A 20,170-nucleotide genomic window follows, 5' to 3' on the forward strand; every position below is an offset into this window, starting at 1 on the left:
TCAATAAATAAATAAATAAATAAATAAATAAATAAATAAAATAAGCAAGCAGGTTGGGTGGCGGTGATACATGCCTTTAATTTCAGCAGAGGCAAGCAGATTTCTAACTTTGAGACTGCATGAGCTAATAAATAAATAAGTTGTTTATATTTAAATATAAATATAAAAATTATTTATAAATAATTAATAAACAAACAAACAAACAGGTTGAGTGGTTGTGGAGGACATTTCCACCGCACCTGAGGTCTGCATCACCACCCACCTGGTATGGACCTAGTCTCCATACCTTCCACGAGCTAGGTAAGGTCCTAGGGGTTAAACATAAGATGCACAACACAGAGAGTTCGAGTTATTCGCCAGAGGAGAATGCCCATTTATTCAGCTTAATCCGGAGTTAAAATACCCTTTGGCCCCAGTAAAGGAAACCCCTCCCAGCCAGAGGGGGATGAGGAAGCTGACGCCGAGTGAGCTTCTCTGGAGGCAGGTGGGTGAGGGGTGCAGGGAAGTGTCAGACAGGTGAGAGGTACCTTGGCGCCTGGTCTCTCCCCGGCAGGTTGAGAAATTACCGTTTTAAAGTAATATAAAGCCCTAGGCTATTTTACCAGGCTAGAGCAGAACAAGCACGGAATTTAGCAGGAAGCTTTAGCTGGTTAGCCAAAACAGTCCTTGATTTACACCTCGAGAGGCAGGGGAAAACCTGGAATCCCAACAGGTGGTGGTGATGCATGCCTTTAATCCCAGCACTTGGGAGGCAGAGGATAAGACCAGCCTGGTCTACAAAGCAAGTTCCAGGACAGCTAGGACCATTACGTAGAGAAACTTTGTCTCGAAAAATCAAAGGCAAAATAAAACACCTGCTGCACATGAGTGAAAAGTAAATGTATGACCACACTATTTATTATATAACAAATAACATGATCAGTTTCAGTTAATATTGATTAATATTAATTAATATTAATAGATTAATATTGAGTACTGAAGTGCCCTTATATAGGAGTTAACCAAGTACATACTATTTTAAATTATGAAGTTAAATTTGACTTATTTTTCCAGTACCTACTGTTAAGTGTGTATCAAACTTTAGAGTAAATATTTATTTAATCACTTTATATACCAATAGGTTTCATCCAGATGGGTTCTGTGTCACATTCGTGGAAGCAGTTAAAGTACTCATTTTTAAATTTTTATTTTATTTCTTCATTGCAATTGGCTATGCATGTCAAGGCTCAATTGTGGAGTCAGAGAACAGTTTTGGGGGTTGGTTCTTACTGTCTACCAAGCAGGTCCCACAAATCAAGCTCAGGTCCTGGGCGTGGTGGAAGAAGGTGCCTTTCCCCGCTGAGTCACTCATCTCCCAGTCCTCAGGACTCGTCTCTTTAAGAAGACTTAGATGTCAAGATTAAAGCAAGGGTATTAGCTTTTAGTTCTTGAGCAAAACTCCTGGACTGGATGAGTAGACATTTTAAGTAATGAAATAAGAAAACTGTCATAGGTGGCTGGAGAGATGACTCAGCAGTTAGGAGCATTGCCTGCTCTTCCAAAGGTCCTGAGTTCAATTCCCAGGAACCACATGGTGGCTCACAACCATCTGTAATGAGGTCTGGTGCCCTCTTCTGGTCTGAAGGCATACATACAGACAGAATATTGTATACATAATAAATAAATAAATATCTTAAAAAAAAGGAAAGAAAACTGTCATATTAGTATTAACCACCTTGATGAGTCAGCTGATTCTAAATCCCGTCTGAAATGAAGAGCTGGAAGGTTTTCCTAGACACGACTGCACACACTGGGTCGAGGAACTCTGGAGTTAGGATTTTATTGCATTGCAGCACAGCACAGCACGTCTTACTTCAGTGTAGCAGTGGCAAAGCCGCATATTTGCAGCAGAAACAGAATTACTTCAGAGCCTAAATTATCCACTTGGTGATCAACAGACTGTTAAATGTTAAAGTCTGAAGAGTGCTTTAGACCACACAATAATAGCGCTAACTGGAACTTTGTTTAACAGACAGACCTTCCCGAACTTGATACGCCAGAATCTGCCAGAACAATAGCTTTCATCTCGTGGCTTAGAGAACAGAGGCCATTTTTCCCAATACTCTATGTAATCAGGTAAGTGAGATTTTTAATGTGTCAATTAATGAATGTCTGGCCTTAAAAGGACATGTTTAATATGTATATGACCCAATTTGTAAGTAAACCTTTTAAAAGAACATAGGAGGGTCAGGGGATGTAGTTAGTTGGTGGAATCTTATATAGCATATTTTGGGTTCAGTCCCCAGGATCAATATAAAACAGTGCATGGTGACACGTGCTGTGATCCCGGCACTTCAGAGGTTGAGGCACGAGCATCATCAGTTTAAGTTCATCCTCGAGCCCAAAGACACATAGTCTTTTTTTTTTTTTTTGAGACAAGGTTTCTCTGTATAACCAAAAAGAAAGAGAAAAAGAAAAATAGCTGGGCAGAGGTGACATACGTTTAACCCACTACTCCAGAGGCAGGCCTGGTCACAGAGTGAGAGTTCCAGGACAGCCAGGGCTTTTACAAGAGAAACCCTGTCTTGGAAAACCAAGATAAATAAATAAATGATAAAATGAAATAAAAATAATATAGAATAAAATATAATTCAATAAATAGTCATCAACTATGCATGATAACCAATTATTAGAATTACTAAACTTTCACTGTGTGTGGTGGTGCACACCTTTCATCCAGCACTCAGGAGGCAGAGACAAGCAGATCTCTGAGTATGAGCCAGCTCGGTCTAAAAAGCAAGTTCCAACAGCCAGGGCTACACAGAGAAACCCTGTCTTGAAAAACCAAAAAAATAAAGAAAGGAAGAGAGAGAGAGAGAGAAAGAGAGAGAGAGAAGAAAAAACTAATCTTTTAATAAATTCGCTGATAAAAAAAATACCAGTAGTTTCTCCTAACCCTGATGTAAAACTTTCCTAAATACCATGATGTTTACATATCAGCCACATATTCTCAGAGGAAACTCTATACATAGTTTTTTTTGTTGTTGTTTTTAGATATATGCATACGTGTGTGTGTGTGTGTGTGTGTGTGTGTGTGTGTGTGTGTGTGTACCAGGCTTTGTCTTTTGGTCTGCCACCCAGCCAGCCCCACAGAGACTTATTAGTTTTGAATACTTGGCCTAGCTTAAGTTCATTTCTGGCTGTCTCTTTTATCTTTTTCTCTTTATCTACCCTTTGTCTTGGGTCTTTTTACCTTTTCTTACTTTCTTGCTATCTCTATGGCTGGCTGATGACTGCCTAGCTTCTTGCCCTGAGCGTGTGGTGTCTTTCATGCTCTTTCTGTTTATTCTTTCTGCCTGGCAGCACTGCCTATCCTCTCCTGCCTAGCTATCAGCCATTCAGCTTTTCATTAGACCAACCAGGTGCCTTAGGCAGATGAAACAGATGCAACACATCTTTTCATAATTAAACATACATCCTGTCAAAAAATGCAGCATAAACAAAAGTACCACCCCTTCACACAGTTAGAGTGATGTTCTGCAGCATAAACCAATGTAGCACATCTTTGCCTAGTTAAAATAATATTCCACAACATAGGTGTTTTGTCTACATGTATGTATGTGTATCATGTGCATACCTGGTGCCCTTGGAAGTCAGAAGAGGGCATTGGATCCTCTAGAACTGGACTTAGAAGCAGTTGTGATCCACCATGTAGGTACTAAAAACCAAGTGAGCCTAGTTCCTCTCTAAGAGCAGCAATGCTCTAAACCACTGAGCCTTCTCCCCAGGCTCCCCAGGCATAGCTATTTATATGGTTAAAGTTATTTTAATTACCATAGTAAATCAATAGCCTATGAAAAAAAATCCAGGGTTTATTCTGCATCTAACGCACATAACCATTCTTGCCTTTTCTTTCTAAGGGAGGAGAGTCCAATGAAAGCAGCCTTTCTTCAGAACCTGGTAGAAGACAGAACGGAATCCGCACTGTCGTATTATGAATTCCTCCTGCACATACAGCAGCAAGTGAACAAGTGAAGAGACCAGGGCTGCTGAGGAATCACTTCGCAATTCCCGAGAATGCAGCACCTTCCTTTCCTTCTGCAGATTGTGAACAAATGTGATGATTAAGATGTTTCACTGTGATTTCAACAACTATAGCAAATAATGGACCACAGCAGAGAGTCGGATGTGCAACTCCAAAATACTGTATTTTTCAAATCAAAACAGAGGTCTGTAAGATTGGAAGCCTTTTTTTCCTTTGCTGCCAACTATGTTTGAGTTGTTACGGATTGAGACGAGACAATATCGCAGAGGCAAAGTACATTTTATAAAATAAAGACTTCTGTGTTCTGCATTTCTAGTTCTCATTTTTTTTATTTTTCTGAGTTTTTGGCTGCTACATTTAAAAACCTCACAAAGCTAAGTGTTGCAGGGAAGTTTCAAACCTACCAATAATGATTTTTTAAATTGGAAAATCGACTGTAGAAAAGCTAGAATCATTCTCTTTACATTTTTGCCCCACCCTTTTTTTAAGGAAGGAAAAGGATCATGTTAACAGAAACTGGAGGAAACTAGCTCTGGCCTTGCTTGGAAAGAAGAGAAAGTAATCGTCAAGCTTTAAAGTCTGTCAGTATTCTCTCTACTTGAACAAAGTCACTTTAATTTGAGATGAAAACTGTAACTAGGTGGTTTTCTGCTGTTTTATTCTGCCATTAATAGAATTAGAGCTGAATTCATAAACATATCAGGACTGGCAATGATAATAGGAGCTGGGAAATTAGGGTTATCTTGATTCTGTGCATGGGATTTTGTTTGGTACATTTCTGCTGTGACTGGTAAAACATTAAAGTGGTATTTTGGTAAAATAAGAGTGAAAGAAGCTAAAGGCTCAGTAAATGTGACCTCAGAGTGAATAAATATTTCTCCAAGGAGTTTAATAATTGGAAGCCACTCGTATATTCTGGGATATTAAAATCTGCTAAAGTATGAATGCTGCTCTTGGCGTTGGTAGATAATAAGACTACAAATCCATCATGTTAAAGTTATAAAAGAAACTTGATTTCTGAACATGCTCTAAGGACTGCTTGTTTTGATTCAGTGAGAGAACTATTACAGTCAAACTATCAGGTGACTTTTGTTTACATATAGGTAAATTATCCATGTGTATTTAAAGTGCTGTGATGTTTTTTAAAAGTTTAGTTCAGTTTTCACAGGTTCATCTTGTCTTGTGTGAACTTCTTCAATGATGTTTGTGTGTAATACTTAATGAAGAGATTTTTGTTTTATGTTTTCATAGATTAGAAATGTGTTGACAATCTCAGTCTCACGTGATCACCAATAAACTTGTAACTTTCAGGTTGACACCCCCATGGGCTAACTTAACTCCTGGGAAAGGAAGCAGCAGGTCCCTGGAGTACACAACTACTGTCTGCCAGCTGCTTCAGAATAACTGTGCTTCATGAGAATACAGTGTTAAGGGTCTTGTTTATCCCAACCCAGACATGATGGTACATTATCCCTAACTGGTCCTTGCGTGGCCAAGGCCAGAGAATTGCTAGCCTGGGCTATATAGCAAGTGCCAGACCAGCCAAATTTTGTCTCCAAAAAAAAAAGGAAAAGAAAAATTATTTTGTTTCAGTGTACACATAGCACACTGAACTGAATTTCTCTTGAAAGCTGCTTCATTTATTGGGAAGCACTTTTCAAACTATAACCCATTAAATATATATAATTTCCCCTTTTTAAGAAACAGTCATTATGTACTGATGTTCCTCTAAATGAACTAGTTTTCTTCTTAATGTGGTTTTAAATGTTGGCATTTGTAGGTTCTTTCTTCGTAGTAAGGAATCTCCCAGAGGAAACGTTGTGCTCCTAGGGAAACCTCCCTTGTGCCTCAGTCCTTGAGTGAGTGCGTCTGACCCTTACTAGCTAGCTTCTGCTTGGTTATTATGTTTCACAAATTTGAATTTTATTTTAGATATTATGTAACGTGCAATCCAGAGTAATTTTATAACAGTCATAAAAACATAACTATTTAGGGTTCATGATTTTCATTCTCCAGATAAGAGAATGAACCTTTGTGGGATATTGATATAGTTATTTTTTGCGATATTGAATGTGTTTTTTAGTTAGTTGTTTTGTTTTGGCAGTAAGACACTACCCGTACTACCATCCTGTATTACTTCCTGATGTAAAACAACTGATATTTACACTATGCCATATTTTTTTTATTGTAGTTGTAAATTATGAAAGATCCTTGAATTTTCTACAGATCTACAACTACTAAAGTAACAGACAAGGGCAATCTTGATATATAAATCTGAGCATGGCAGTTCTACCATAAAAAGTACTCTATTTTTCTAATTTCTAGAATTTTTAAAATAATGTTTCTCTAAGTCTGACATACTAATATTCACTCAAGCAGTACCATTTGTTTTAGCTTGCATATGTTTTAATTTAATGTAATGTATTGAGTCTAATAGACTGTTTGCAATAATTAGAATAAAAGGTTTAAACTCTAATCAAAGATGCATAACAGCTGTTATCTAGGGGACCACCAAATGTGATTTCACAGTTTTAACTATTAGAAACACAATCCTTACATAGAAAATTTAATTTTGTAAAGTAGTGTATAATATTGTAACATTAAGTCGTTGTTCGCGAATCAAAAATAAGTATTGATCTTCAATGTGTTGTGTTCGTCTCACTTCTCTGAAATGTTAAACAAGATTTGTCTTCCTTTTCACAGACTGTAATTTTCACTGGTTTATTCCTGTTTTTTAAAAAAAGTCATTTGTAACCCATGCGAACAGTCGTCTGATCTGTGCTGACTTATGAATCTGATATTCAATAAAGTTAATTAAAAGAGCTTATAAACAGTGGCTGGTTATTTATAGTCTGGATTGGTGGCCTCAGCCAGGAACTTGCTCTGTAGACCGGGCTGGCCTTTAACTCACAGAAACCACCTGCCTCTGTCTCCCGAGTACTGGGATTAAAGGCGTGCACCACCACTGCCCACTTTATTGTGTTTTTATCCTTAATGCTGTACAGTTTTATTCCTCTGGGCTCATTGTTTCAATGATTATCCTGCTTGCTCTTTAGCTGCCGACTTTAACCATAAGATCCTTGTTCCCCAACCCCACAAAGTCCCTAGCTATCTTCTTTTCAAATAGTTTTTCTATTTGGAGAATTTTTTTGTTTTGAGGCAGGCAAGCAAAGAAATAGTTAAGTAACATGGTATCTCCTTGAACTGGGTGGTGCACACTCCTTCTTGTGATGCACTTTGGCAGCCTATTTTCTTTACTCAAATCTCTCAAAAATGGACCTAGCAGGGGCTGGAGAGATGGCTCAGTGGTTAAGAGCATTGCCTGCTCTTCCAATGGTCCTGAGTTCAAATCCCAGCAACCACATGGTGGCTCACAACCATCTGTAATGAGGTCTGGTGCCCTCTTCTGGCCTGCAGACGTACACACAGAATATTGTATACATAATAAATAAATATTAAAAAAAATGGACCTAGCAACCTCATACCCCAACTGCACTGGGCAACATGTGTACCTTAAGTTTCTCCTACCCTAACAATAATCAGATTTAGTTTCTTTTCAAATATATCCCCAATATACTGGAAGCAATGTGTATAAAGAGCAGACAAGGGCTGGAGAGATAGCTTGGGAGGAAACATGCTTACTGCCACGCTGAAGACCTAAGGTCGATCCCTGGGACAAATGACTCCAAAAGGTTGTCTCTGACCTCCACACACAAATAAATGTGGGGCAGAAGTTAAAATCTAATGACTGATCTGTCCTGAAATGGTCTGGGGAGCATGTACAATACGGTAAACTTAAACTTGCAGGGAGAAGCCCAGTTTACCTTTTTGGCCTATGCATTACTGAGCACACACATGATAAAGTCATGCATCTTAATGAGGGACATGACTATTGACCTAATTATCAAACAGAGCCACCCAAACTATGCCAGTTAATACCTATTAACTACTCTTTTTTTAGTATTTATTTATTTATTATATTTACAATATTCTGTCTGTGCGTATGCCTGCAGGCCAGAAGAGGGCACCAGACCCCATTACAGATTGTTGTGAGCCACCATGTGGTTGTTGGGAATTGAACTCAGGACCTTCGGAAGAGCAGGCAATGCTTTTAACCTCTGAGCCATCTCTCCAGAACCCCTAACTACTCTTCTTAAACTCCATTAAAGAAAGCCCCTAACAGTAACCTGGCCCTGCAGTACCTCAGTCTGTGGCCACTATCCATCTTGACAGGGTATTCCTTTCTAAACTGTTTACTGCTTTGCTTTGAATAAAGCTACCTTACAATTTTTGTGAATTGTATGAAGACTTATTTTTCCATTATTTGGACAAGAGGTAAAGTACCTGGAAATACCCGATCCCAACCACCACTAACAAGGCTGGTCTTGAACTTACAGAGATCCACCTGCTTCTTCCTCCCAAGTTCTGGCATCAAAGGCATGTGACACCAGCTCAATCATGTGTTTTTAATGCATATAATCCACTTATTTCTGAATATCTCGAGTATACTTATTGTAAAACTTTCCATAAGATTCTCAAGCTAAGCATGATAGTAAATTTAAAGCTGGTCAGGGATACATAGGGAGACTGCCTCAGAAACCCAGGGGAGCAGCAACAAAGGCTGATGCGACTTCAGCTTCCGGCCTCCACACAAGTACCCACACCCGAAAGTGCTCCCACAAATGAACATAAGACACCTAACTATGCTCGCACAGAGATAATAACGTTTTCTGAACCGGAGGTGGAAACAGCTGTCAAGGGCTCACTAATGTAAATCTGTGAGCAGCTTGCTCAGAGCTGACATGTTCATATTTATATGGGTCAGATGATACCTGAAGCCAGGTGGTAGTGGCACACACAGCACTCTGGGGACAGAGGCAGGTGGATCTCTGAGTTTGAAACCAGCCTGGTCTACAGAGGCAGTTACAGGCTAGCCAGGGCTGTGCAGAGAAACCTTGTCTACAAACACAAAACAAACAAAAACAAGCCAAAAAAAAAAAAAAAGAACATAAAAACCCCACAAATGATACTTAAAGCCTTGTAGAGGGAACTGTCAATTATTTTCCCCCTCACTTCCATCCTGACCAAGGTAACCAGAGGTTTAAGACAATGCCTTTTTTGTGCCTTCAAGTTTGAAGGGCATGAAACAGGTAGATAAGCACTCTGCCTAGACAGAAGTGGGCAAGTCTCTAACCCAAAGCGAAGGAGACTGTGAGGTGCTGATGCTTTTCTAGCAAAGGTCAATACTCCATAAACCTACCCCACCTGGTAATTTTTATTTATTTATTTATTTTTTACACAAACTAAACACATCCTTTCTCCTTCCAGAATTCTCTGCTGCCTGGAGCACAATGCTTTATCTCTTTTCTTTGGTTAGTTTTAAAAAATAACCAATCACGAGGGTGGGACCCCAGCCAATGAGGAAAAGACATAGTCTTCACCTGTTAACCAAGTGAACCTCCTGCCCCGGTTTGGATCCAAACACCACTTTTTACAAACCGAAAAGCCCCGTGCAGAGCTACTTGCTTTGTTCATTTGTTCCTTTATGGGACACCTAGATTATTGTTTTCAGTACACACAAAATGAAAGCAGAAATGCCAAGCTTCATCTTTAATCACCCTTTTGTCCCCAAAAGAGAAGTCAATGCTTTTTAGCAAAAGCAGCTTCTGGGGTTACAGAGTGCCGTCACCAGGAAAGTCTCTTCTGGAATATGTACATAAGGAAAACCTGTGAAAAATTAGGCAGACACTTGAAAAAGCCGAGTATGAGGTGAAAATCTACACGAAACACAAACTCCGGCGGCATTACTCCCTAAACCAACTTCCACCTATTACGCATTTCTGCCCACGAATAAGGCCACAGACTGCACACAGGAGCCTGGCGCTGCGACCTCCATTTTGGTTTCTGGCACCGATGTAGTCTCAGGCTGTGCCTCGCTTGGCATGTCTGTCCCACCGCTCACGGCACGCGCCGGTCCTCTACGCCTCCAAGCGAACATCGGTGACAACAGCAACATGTATTCGTGTAATAAAAAGGAGTGCTGTAAGAACCGGACAAGGTAGGGTGCGGACCCTACCATGCCCTAACCCAAGATGGCGGCCAAATTTCGCGCGCGGCTTTGACCGGTGACACATGAACGCATGCGCGGTCGACCGAGACACCCAGATCGAAGATGGCGCCCGGGAACCTTGTCCTTGGCACTCTAGTGAGCATGTTCAGTCTCCTGTCACTTTCTGAGTCAAGATGGCCGCCAGGGCGGGGCCGTTCAGGCGCTCGCTGACAGGCGCGACCGTGTGCGCATGCTCGGCCACCGCCTCCTCCTGCGGTGGGCGGGGTTCTCCCGGGAGGTGGACGTGAAGTTTAGGTAATGGTCGTTTGTCCCCGTCGACGCCGGAACCACGACTACTCCTGAACTAGAGGGAAGGCGACTGATGTGAGGTATTTATAGTTGTCAGAACCCCACTCTGGACAGAGTGGCGCTCGCCCGTCATCCCAGCGCCGCAAGTTCGAAGCCAGTCTGTGGGACAGCAAGACCCTGTCGCAAAACAAAGTCCGGAGCTGGAGAGTGGGAGAGTGGAGGTTGTCTGGGAGGCCGGGAAGACATCTTAATCGTTCTCATGGGCTCGGACTTGCTTTTACCTAGGATGGGGTGTGGCTCAGTGGCAGAGCTCTTGCCTAGCACCGAAGCTTTGGTCCGGAAATAAAAAGTTAAAAAAAAAAATTAAGATGGGCATAGTGGATAATCCCAGCACTGGAAAGAGAGAGGCAGAAGGGCAAGGAATTCAAAGCCACCTTCTGATACTTTGAGGCCAGTCTGGACTACGTAACACCTTGTCTCCAAAAAAAAAAAAAAAAAAAAAAGTAAATAGTAAATCAAATGGCAAAATGTGCGGGGTTATTTAGTGGATTCCTGTCCATTTTTTGTTGTTGTTGTTTTTGTTTTTCGAGACAGCCCTGACCTGGAACTCGCTCTTGTAGACCAAACTGGCCTCTAACTCACAGAGATTTGCCTGCTTCTGCCTCCCAGTGCTGGAATTAAAGGCGTGCGCCAGCCACCACCGCCTGGCAATATGTCTTAATTTAGGCCAGTACCACTCTGTCATAACTTCTACAATTGTGTAGAAAGTTCAAAAATAAGTTTGATGATATTTGAAAGAAACAACAGTGAGTTTATAGGCCAATAGGCATTGCCATCTTTAATCCATAAACATGGATGACATTCCATTATTTAGAATTATTATCCTTTGACAATTTCATACATGTGTACAATGTGCTTTCAACACACCTCGCTCCCCTCTCATCCCACTCCCATTGAACCCTGTCCCAATAAGTTCCCTTTTATTTTCATATCTTTACATTCTTTAAATTACTATTAATTGTGTTTGTATTCAGTACATTAGTGTGCCTATACATGTGTGAAGGTCAGAGGACAACTTTGTGGGGTCAGTTTCCTGTTTCAGTCTTTTCTCTCTCTCTCTCTTTTTTTTTTTTTTTTTTGAGAAGGTCAAGGTTCCTCTATGTAACTTTAGCTGTCCTGTAAGAGATCATTTTGCCTCTGCCTCCTGAAGTTCAGGTTTTGCCACCAAGCCAAACTTGGCTTCTACCTTTATGTGGGTTCTAGAATTGAACTTGGGTCATCATGCATATATGGCAAGTACCTTTACACACTGACCTCTTTGACCCCTCTCTCTCTCTCTTTCTCTCTCTCTCTCTCTTTCTCTCTTTCTCTCTCTCTCTCTCTCACATACACACACACACACACACACGAGACCCACAGACTGTTTGTATGAGCATGGATTGCAGGTTATTTACTGGAACAGACAACAGTGGCTTCACCACTGAAGAAAGTGACTCCCCAAACCAGCAGCCATTCTTTGCCTGTACCTTTTCAAGAATGGGTGAGAGTCCTTAATTCTTCAGTGATTTTCAGTGGAAACCTTGGGACTCTGCGAGAGCAACCAGTGTTCTTAACCACTGGGCCTTCTGTCCAGCCCCGCAGGTGTTTCCCTTGTCCTGTTCCTTCAGCACTCTTGGAGTAGTTGTCGGTCTAGAGAAATTCAGCTGCTTGATCTTGTGTCCTGTGACCTTGCTGAACGCACGTCTACAGTGTCACCAGGAGAGGGCTATATAGAAGTGGCAAAGGGGGGCACTCTCCCCGAGTTCCTAAACTTGATCTTAGCCAAAGGGCCAAGGCCTGATTCTGCCTTGTTTCTGATTTTAGGAAGAAGGCTTTTAGCTTGTAGTTTTGTTTGTTTGTGTGAACTATTTGGGTTTTGTTTTTGCAGTCAGCACCTCAGACTATAGCCCAGGCTGGCTGCAACTGGCGGTGTAGCCCAAGTGACCTCAAATTCCTGACAGTCCTCCTGCCCCATCTCCCCACCTGGGATTTCAGGTGTGAGCTACCGCTGCCCTGCACTGTGACCATTATTTGTAAAATTACTTTTGGATTTATTGATGGTGATATACTTTTTTCAGGTTAAGGAGATTCCCTTCTCTTTGTATTTTTCTTGGGTTTTTTGTTTTGTTTCTTTTGAGACAGGGTCTCTCTGTGTGGCTGTGGCTGTCCTGGAACTCCACCTACCTCTGCCTCCCAGGTGCTGGGATTAAAAGTGTGTGCCACTGCTGCCCAGCTAGTCTTTTGTTTTTAATCAATGGGAAGATGGTAGGTTTTTGTCAATTTTTTGTTTTGTTTTGTTTGCTTTTGCTTTTGGGTTTTTTTTTTTGTTTTTTTGTTTTTTTGTTTTTTTTTGAGACAGGGTTTCTCTGAAGCTTTGGAACCTGTCCTAGAACTTGCTCTGTAGACCAGGCTAGCCTCAAACTCACAGAAGTCTGTCTGCCCCTGCCTCCTGTGTGCTGACATTAAATATGTGCCACCACCACCTGGCGGGTTTTGTCAAATTTATTTTCTGAACCTATTGAAATAATCTAGATAATAAGCAGCCTTCTGTTTGTTTCATAAAAATTACAAAATCTGGACTGGAGAGATGGCTCAGCAGTTAAAAGCACTGCCTGCTCTTCCAAAGGTTCTGAGTTCAATTCCCAGCAACCAAATGGTGGCTCACAACCATCAAAAATGAGATCTGGTGCCCTCTTCTGGCCTGCAGGCATACATGCAGACAGAATACTGAGAATACTGTACACATAATAAATAAATAAATCTTTTTTTTTTTTAAAGATCTTATTTATTTATTTATTAAGTATACAGTGTTCTGCCAGAAGAGGGCACCAGACCCCATTACAGATGGTTGTGAGCCACCATGTAGTTGCTGGAATTGAACTCAGGACCTCTGGAAGAGCAGCCAGCGCTCTTCACCTCTGAGCCATCTCTCCAGCCCCTAAATAAACCTTTTTTTTAAAAAAAAAAAAAAACTACTAGATCTGAATTGTATACTTCTTAAAAAAATTACAAAAACCAAAAGATAAAGGAAATACATATGCAAATTTAGTGTATAGTAGAGGTATCAGATTAAACTGGTTGGGGGGCTGAAATTTTAATAAATAGAGCTAGGGGTGGTAGCTAATGCCTATAATACCAGCGCTTAGCAGACGAAGGTAGAAGGATTGAGGTTTCAAGGCTAACCTGGTCTCAAAAATAAATAAAACAAAATAAAAATGTTCATGCATTGACTGGGTGTTTCTGTTGCTAGCATCTTACTACAGGAGCCGTACAGATACAGAAGACAATGTCTGGAAGCTTCTACTTTGTAATTGTTGGCCACCATGATAATCCAGTTTTTGAAATGGAATTTTTGCCAGCTGGGAAAGCAGAACCCAAAGATGAGCATCGCCATCTGAACCAGTTCATAGCGCACGCCGCTCTGGACCTGGTGGACGAAAACATGTGGCTCTCCAACAACATGTACTTGAAAACCGTGGACAAATTCAATGAGTGGTTCGTGTCGGCGTTTGTCACTGCTGGGCACATGCGATTCATCATGCTTCACGACATGCGGCAGGAAGACGGCATCAAGAACTTCTTCACTGATGTCTATGACTTGTACATCAGGTTTGCCATGAACCCCTTTTATGAGCCCAATTCTCCTATTCGCTCAAGTGCATTTGAAAGGAAAGTTCAGTTTCTTGGAAAGAAACATCTTTTAAACTAAATGCAGAAAACTTAAGAATCACAGTGGGGTATGCTCAGGTTTGTATGCATTGTAAGTAGCTGGATAAAATGCCTGGCAAACTTCACATGTCTCAGCTTATTCGTATATAATGAAATTTCTTGTATATTTAAAAATCTCATTTTTTTCATGTTAGTTATCGGCATTAGCATTTGCTTGTAAGCAGTTATCGGTAGTTTAAAATATTTTATTTCAAAAATTAAGAATAAGTCTATATCTTTACTAATTAAGATAATTAAAAAAGAATTTAAATTTATTTTATGTGTATGAATGTTTGTCCTGCACCCAAATACACACCATCTTCATGACTGGTGCCTGAGGGATCAGAGGAGGGCATGGGATCCCCTGGAACTAGACCTGCTGATGGTTATGAGCCACTCATGTGGGTGTTGGCAATCAAACCTGGGTTGTGCCAAACCACTAAGCCACTCTCTGACCCTTTACCGAGATAACATTATCTTTTCTCTCTACCCCTGAGACAGGGTTTCTTTGTGTAGTCTTGTTTGTCCTGGAACTTACTCTGTAGACCAGGCTGGGCTTGAACCAACTGACTGAGATATATTCAGCTGCCTGTGCCTGGGATTAAAAGTGTGAACCATAACTGCGTGGTGAAGTGACATCATTTTATAAAGCTCTTGGTGGCACACACCTTTAATCCCAGCACTCTGGGAGGCAGAGGCAGGCCATCTCTGTGAGTTCCAGGACAGGCTTCAAAGCTATAGAGAAGCCCTGTTTTTAAAAAAAACAAACGAGAGAGAGAGAGAGAGAGAGAGAGAGAGAGAGAGAGAGAGAGAGAGAGAGAGAGAGAGAGAGAGAGAGCATGCAGAAGCCAGTGGTTTTCTTGCCTGGCTACATAGTGAGATCCTGCCTCCAAAAAAAAGTGGGGTGGGGGGAGGGTGGCTCAGGGATTAGAGCACTTGCTGCTCTATAAGAGGGCCTGGGTTTGAGTCCCAGCACCTACATGATGGCTCATAAACATGAAACGCTAGAAACCGGTAGCAACCCCCCTCTAAAAAAAGAAAAATACAGTTTATCTGAGTGAACCACAGTCCTTCAGAACTCTGAGGCTCAAGCACCTCTGCAAGGATTTGGTGTCTTGGTGGAGAGTTTCTGCTGCCAAACTGACAAGGCCCTGAACTGAATGAAGTCTTCTATGGCTCGGAGGTGAGAGGTGTACACACCACATGTTGGCCTAAGTTTAGTCCCATGTTTGCTGTCATCTTAACTGCTACTAGGGCATAATGTGTGTGGAGCATCACAGTGGGTGGCGTGAAGGCTGCCAGGACACACCAGGCAGATGCTTACAATCTCCTTCCCAGAAGCAAAGCTGAGACTTGGTGATGCACAGGCCCCAAGCAAGGCAAAGACTGAGCAGAATCTGGATCTACTCTGCGTCCCCTAGTCAAAAGCCACAGATAGCTTGTCTTGCATAAACACACCACAAAAATCCACAAGGAAGAAAAACAAAGCAAGATGAAGAGTCAGGCAGTCCTGAGCACCCACCATGGCCCTTCCTGACCCACTGAGTCACCTGCACTCCACTGAAGATGACCACAGCAGTTAAAGTAGGTATCCGGTTAACCTGACACCTCAGCTGCCTGGGCACCACATTCTCCAGGCCCGTACACAGCCCCTCTTGGTCAGGTTGAGGCAGCTCCTTCCCATTTCTGATTGTGCCGTCATCGATCAAAATCACATTTTTGAGACCTAGCCTATCATTATGTTCACATAATGCCTTCAGGACTCTCACTGGCTGAGACATCTGTGGAACAGAGCAGGGTTCTGCCTAGTGTGGAAACCACAACTTGGCACTAGGGGAGTCATGGGCTCAGTGACACGGATACTGCCTCCTAGAGAACTGTGGGGAGATGGGACCCAAGGGTAGAACACAAAACACAGGCAAAAGCAAAACTTGAGCGGCAGGGGATGTGGACATTCTGTTTGCTGTTAAGAGACCTTGTAGGGGGCTGGAGAGATGGCTCAGAGGTTAAGAGCATTGCCTGCTTTTCCAAAGGTCCTGAGTTCAATTCCCAGCAACCACATGGTGGCTCACAACCATCTGGAATGGGGTCTGGTGCCCTCTTCTGGTCTGCAGGCATACACACAGACAGAATATTGTATACATAATAAATAAATAAATAAATAATTTAAAAAAAAAAAAAGAGACCTTGTAATTGGCGATAAAATTACATGCTGACGGTGTCTTCCTGCAGGGGGTGCTATCCCCTCAGTAACCCACAACAGACTTGCTGGGAGCTGGCGAGTCGTCCCAGCCAAATGCTGACATGTTTCCTTGCTGTGTGTCTACTCATTAAATTGTTGACTCAGCCCTACGCAGTCCCAGACAGATGAAGCAAGCAGCACTTGTTTAAAACGATGGAAGTGCATGTCTCCACAGCACACCCGTAATCACCTGAGAAATGTACCACCCCAGCATGTCTGCCACAAGGCTTGCAGAGCAAAGCTCCCTCTCCAGGTTCTTCTCTCAGCTCCAGAAAAGCTGCTGGGACCTGGGGCTTTCGTCTGTGGCAGACAGCTCGCCTCAAAGGGCACAGCGTTCTGGGTTAGATTTCCAGCACCATAAGAGAACAAAAGAAGTAAAGGATTCAAATATATTATCTACCTCCCCTATGCTCTATGGGGGCTTTGTTCTAATTCCTGCTCCTAGTAGATCCCCCCTCCCACGCCCGCATTGATTTTGTGTATGCCTGTTCATGTGTAAGTGGAGGCCAGAGTGCTCCCCTCCCCAGGCACCACACACTTTTTTTTTAAATTTACATATATTTATGTTGTGTGTGTACCACAAGTAAACAGGGAGATCAGGAACCAACTTGCAGGAGCTGGTTCTCGCCTTCCACTCTGTGTGTCCCTGGGATCCAATTCAGGTGGTCAGATTAGCAGCAGCCACTTTTGATCAACAAGTCTTGCGTTTTTGTCTTAGAAAGGGTTCCTGCTTTATAAGCCTGTTTCAGTGCCGGGGTTTCGGTCATGAGCATGCTCGGCCTCCCCAGCCAGTTCCTGAAACATAGACAGTATTTAATAGCACCAAGTGCACCACATGGGACTTTTTTTTTTTTTTTAAAATCCTGTCCATGTATGTCTGGGATAAATGTAACTTAGAAATGAGACACGCTAAGAGGTTACCGACAGGGCAGACAGTGCAGTTCCATCGGAAGAGGGCTTGTCCAGCACTCATCAAAGCCTTGGGTTCCTACCCAATAGACTAGGTGTGGCACCAGCCTGTAATCCTAGCACTTGGGAAATGGGGGGGGGGGGGGATAGATGAAAAGTTCAAGGGCATCTTCAGCTATAGAATGTTAGGACAACCTGGTACACGTGAAACCCTATCTCAAATTGAGAGGGGGAGTTGGGGGTGTCAATGGTAACTGATAAAAGAATAGGCAATTATAACAGCACGGCTTCTGTGCTTCTCTGGAGAAGAATCACCAAAACAGGGCTGCTGAGTTCTACTAGAAAGGTCTCCAGTTCCTGGCTGGAGGGGGTGTCAAGGCCTGGGCTCTAACCTGGCCCTGGGGCTAGAAGTTTAACTTCCCTTTCCCTCTAGAGGGGGAAGGGGTGGACCAAATGACCTCTAGGAACTGATGTTCCTGATACCAGGAACTCTCTAAGGAAGACAGGAGCAGGTACAGCGTCTGGAGCTAGGCAGCCCCTGAAGGCAGCTGCCATGAAAATACTGTCAAGATGGGGAAGGAAGGAAGGAACCAACCCTTCGCTCACCTTTTCATCGGCCTTCAACCCTTTCCCTTGTTTTCATGGTGATTTTTTTCTTTTTGAATTGGGCCTCCTACATGTCAGGAAGCCCTTAGCCACCCAATACATTTCATTTGTTTTCTAGACCTTAAAATTCTCCTGTCTTGGAGGCTAGAGAGGTGGCTCAGTGGTTAAGAGCACTTCCTGTTCTCCCAAAGGTCCTGAGTTCAGTTCCCAGCAACCACATGCTGGCTCAGTTCTTCTGATATGCAGTGTAGAACACTGTATATATAATAAATCTTTAGGAAAAAAAATTCTCCTGCCTCATCCTGTTCTGGGATTACAGATGTGTGCCACTACACCGAGCCCCATATGATATAGACATTTTCTTCCATTTTCTTCCACTATTATTATTTGCAGAAGCAATTACATTTTTTGGAGATTTTTAAAAAATATTTATTTATTTATTATGTATACAATATTCTATCTGCGTGTATGCCTGCAGGCCAGAAGAGGGCACCAGACCCCATTCCAGATGGTTGTGAGCCACCATGTGGTTGCTGGGAATTGAACTCAGGACCTTTGGAAGAGCAGGCAATGCTCTTAACCTCTGAGCCATCTCTCCAGCCCCCTGGAGATTTTTTTAATATTTTTATTTGCATGAGTATTTTTCCTGCATGGATGTCTGTGGACCATCTGTGTGCAGTGCCCTTGGAGGGAATCCACTGAACTGCAGTTACAGTGATTGTGAGCTGTCCTGAGTACTGGGACTTGAGTCTGGGTCTTCATGTCATGGTGAGTGTGAGGAGGTCAGAGGGCAGCCTGCGAGAGCTGGTCCTCTCTTTCCATCATGTGGGTTCCAGGGCTTGAACCCATGTTGTCAGGCTTGGCAGTGAGCACCTCAGCCCAGTGACTTGTCCCACCAGCCCAGTGTTAACAGATCTGAACAGAACCCGGTACCACAGGGAGATGTGTCCATCTTTCCTGTTTCACTGTGTCCCCAGACCCTTTTCTTACCATTTCCCAGCTATCAGGAAATGAGCATTTTTGTTTCCCCACAACTCCCCACCTTCATGTTCCATATCACCACAGGCCCAAAGCAACAGACCAAAGCCTGAGCACCATGGGCCAAAATTAGCCTCTCCTCCTGAGTTGATTCTCTCAGGTATTCTGTTATAGGTACAGGAAGGACTGACTCACGGGCAGAGAAAACAAAACACTCCGGCCAGCTGTTGCCGAGACAGGAAGGTCAGATGCAGGGATATGCCTAGGAGCCATCCGGTACTCCCTGAACTAGGAGAGGAGGGTGAGAAAGTAAAAGAATGAGAGAAAGTAATGGAAAGCAAGTGTCACCTGAGTCGAAAAGGTCTTGAATGCCTAGGGAATGAGTTCAACCAGTTATACTCTTAGAGCTCAGGAGGATCTCTGTGAGTTCAAGGCCAGCTTCATCTACATAGTGAGTTCTAGGACAGTCAAGGCTATATAGAGAGACCCTGTCTCAAAAACTAAATGAAAGAAAAGCCCAGTCTGTGCCCACAGGGGCAGCTTTAAGGTGGTCAGGTCAGAGCTGTGCATTGGGCTAATGACAGTTCATGACCAGTGAAGAAAGCTACCGGGGATGGACCAACCCGGGAACAGGCAGGCACCTGGAAAGTGTTGCAGTCGTTCAGAGACAAGAGTACGGTGGCAAAAGAAGGGGACATAACAGGTGGGTGGGTAAAGTTGTCAGGTCTCTTAGTCACTTTTCTTTCTTTCTTTCTTTCTTTCTTTCTTTCTTTCTTTCTTTCTTTCTTTCTTTCTTTTTTTTTTTCGAGTCAGGGTTTCTCTGTAGCTTTGGAGCCTGTCCTGGAACTAGCTCTTGTAGACCGGGTTGGCCTCGAACTCACAAAGATCCACCTGCCTCTGTCTCCAGAGTGCTGGGATTAAAGGTGTGCGCCACCACCGCCCGGCTTCTTAGTCACTTTTCTATTGCTGTGGTCAGACACAATGACCAAGGCAACTTATGAAGGAAAGCCTTTAATTGGCCTCACAGTTCCAGAAGGTTAGAAGCTACCGTGGCAGAGCAATGGCATGGTGACAATTGGCTGGGGCACCAGCTGAGAGCTCACATCTTCATCCACAAGCAGGAAGCAGAGAGGGAGGCAGGCACAGTGGCAATGGCAAAGCTTGCCCCCAGCCTCCTCCAGCAAGGCCACACCTTCTGATCATTCCCAAATGGTTCCACCAGTTGAGCAAGAAGTTTTATTTGCTTACTTATTTATCCATTTATTTTAGGTGAGGAGTTTATTGAGAGAAGGGGAAAGAGGAGGGG

The 20,170-nt window shown here is 42.8% G+C and overlaps 2 protein-coding genes across 2 annotated transcripts in view; both read left to right on the top strand.

Annotated features, from left to right (window-relative positions):
* Sec24a (SEC24 homolog A, COPII component) overlaps positions 1-6,855 on the top strand; it is a 64,249-nt gene extending 57,394 nt beyond the window's left edge. The window contains exons 22-23 of the mRNA XM_048437615.3: positions 2,012-2,115; positions 3,900-6,855. Coding sequence (XP_048293572.3) covers positions 2,012-2,115; positions 3,900-4,014 — 219 coding nt within the window. The 3' untranslated portion in view covers positions 4,015-6,855. The remainder of the gene's footprint in view (positions 1-2,011; positions 2,116-3,899) is intronic.
* A 3,452-nt stretch (positions 6,856-10,307) lies between these two features.
* Positions 10,308-14,404, top strand: LOC125402721 (trafficking protein particle complex subunit 2-like). The gene is made up of 2 exons (XM_048437614.2): positions 10,308-10,462; positions 13,672-14,404. The coding sequence occupies exon 2, from the start codon at positions 13,708-13,710 to the stop codon at positions 14,128-14,130; it is 423 nt and encodes a 140-aa protein (XP_048293571.1). The 5' UTR covers positions 10,308-10,462; positions 13,672-13,707; the 3' UTR covers positions 14,131-14,404.
* Positions 14,405-20,170: the final 5,766 nt, after the last annotated feature.

Source organism: Myodes glareolus, chromosome 9 (assembly GCF_982192425.1).
Source record: "Myodes glareolus chromosome 9, mMyoGla1.1, whole genome shotgun sequence".
In the NCBI taxonomy this organism is placed as follows: domain Eukaryota; kingdom Metazoa; phylum Chordata; class Mammalia; order Rodentia; family Cricetidae; genus Myodes; species Myodes glareolus.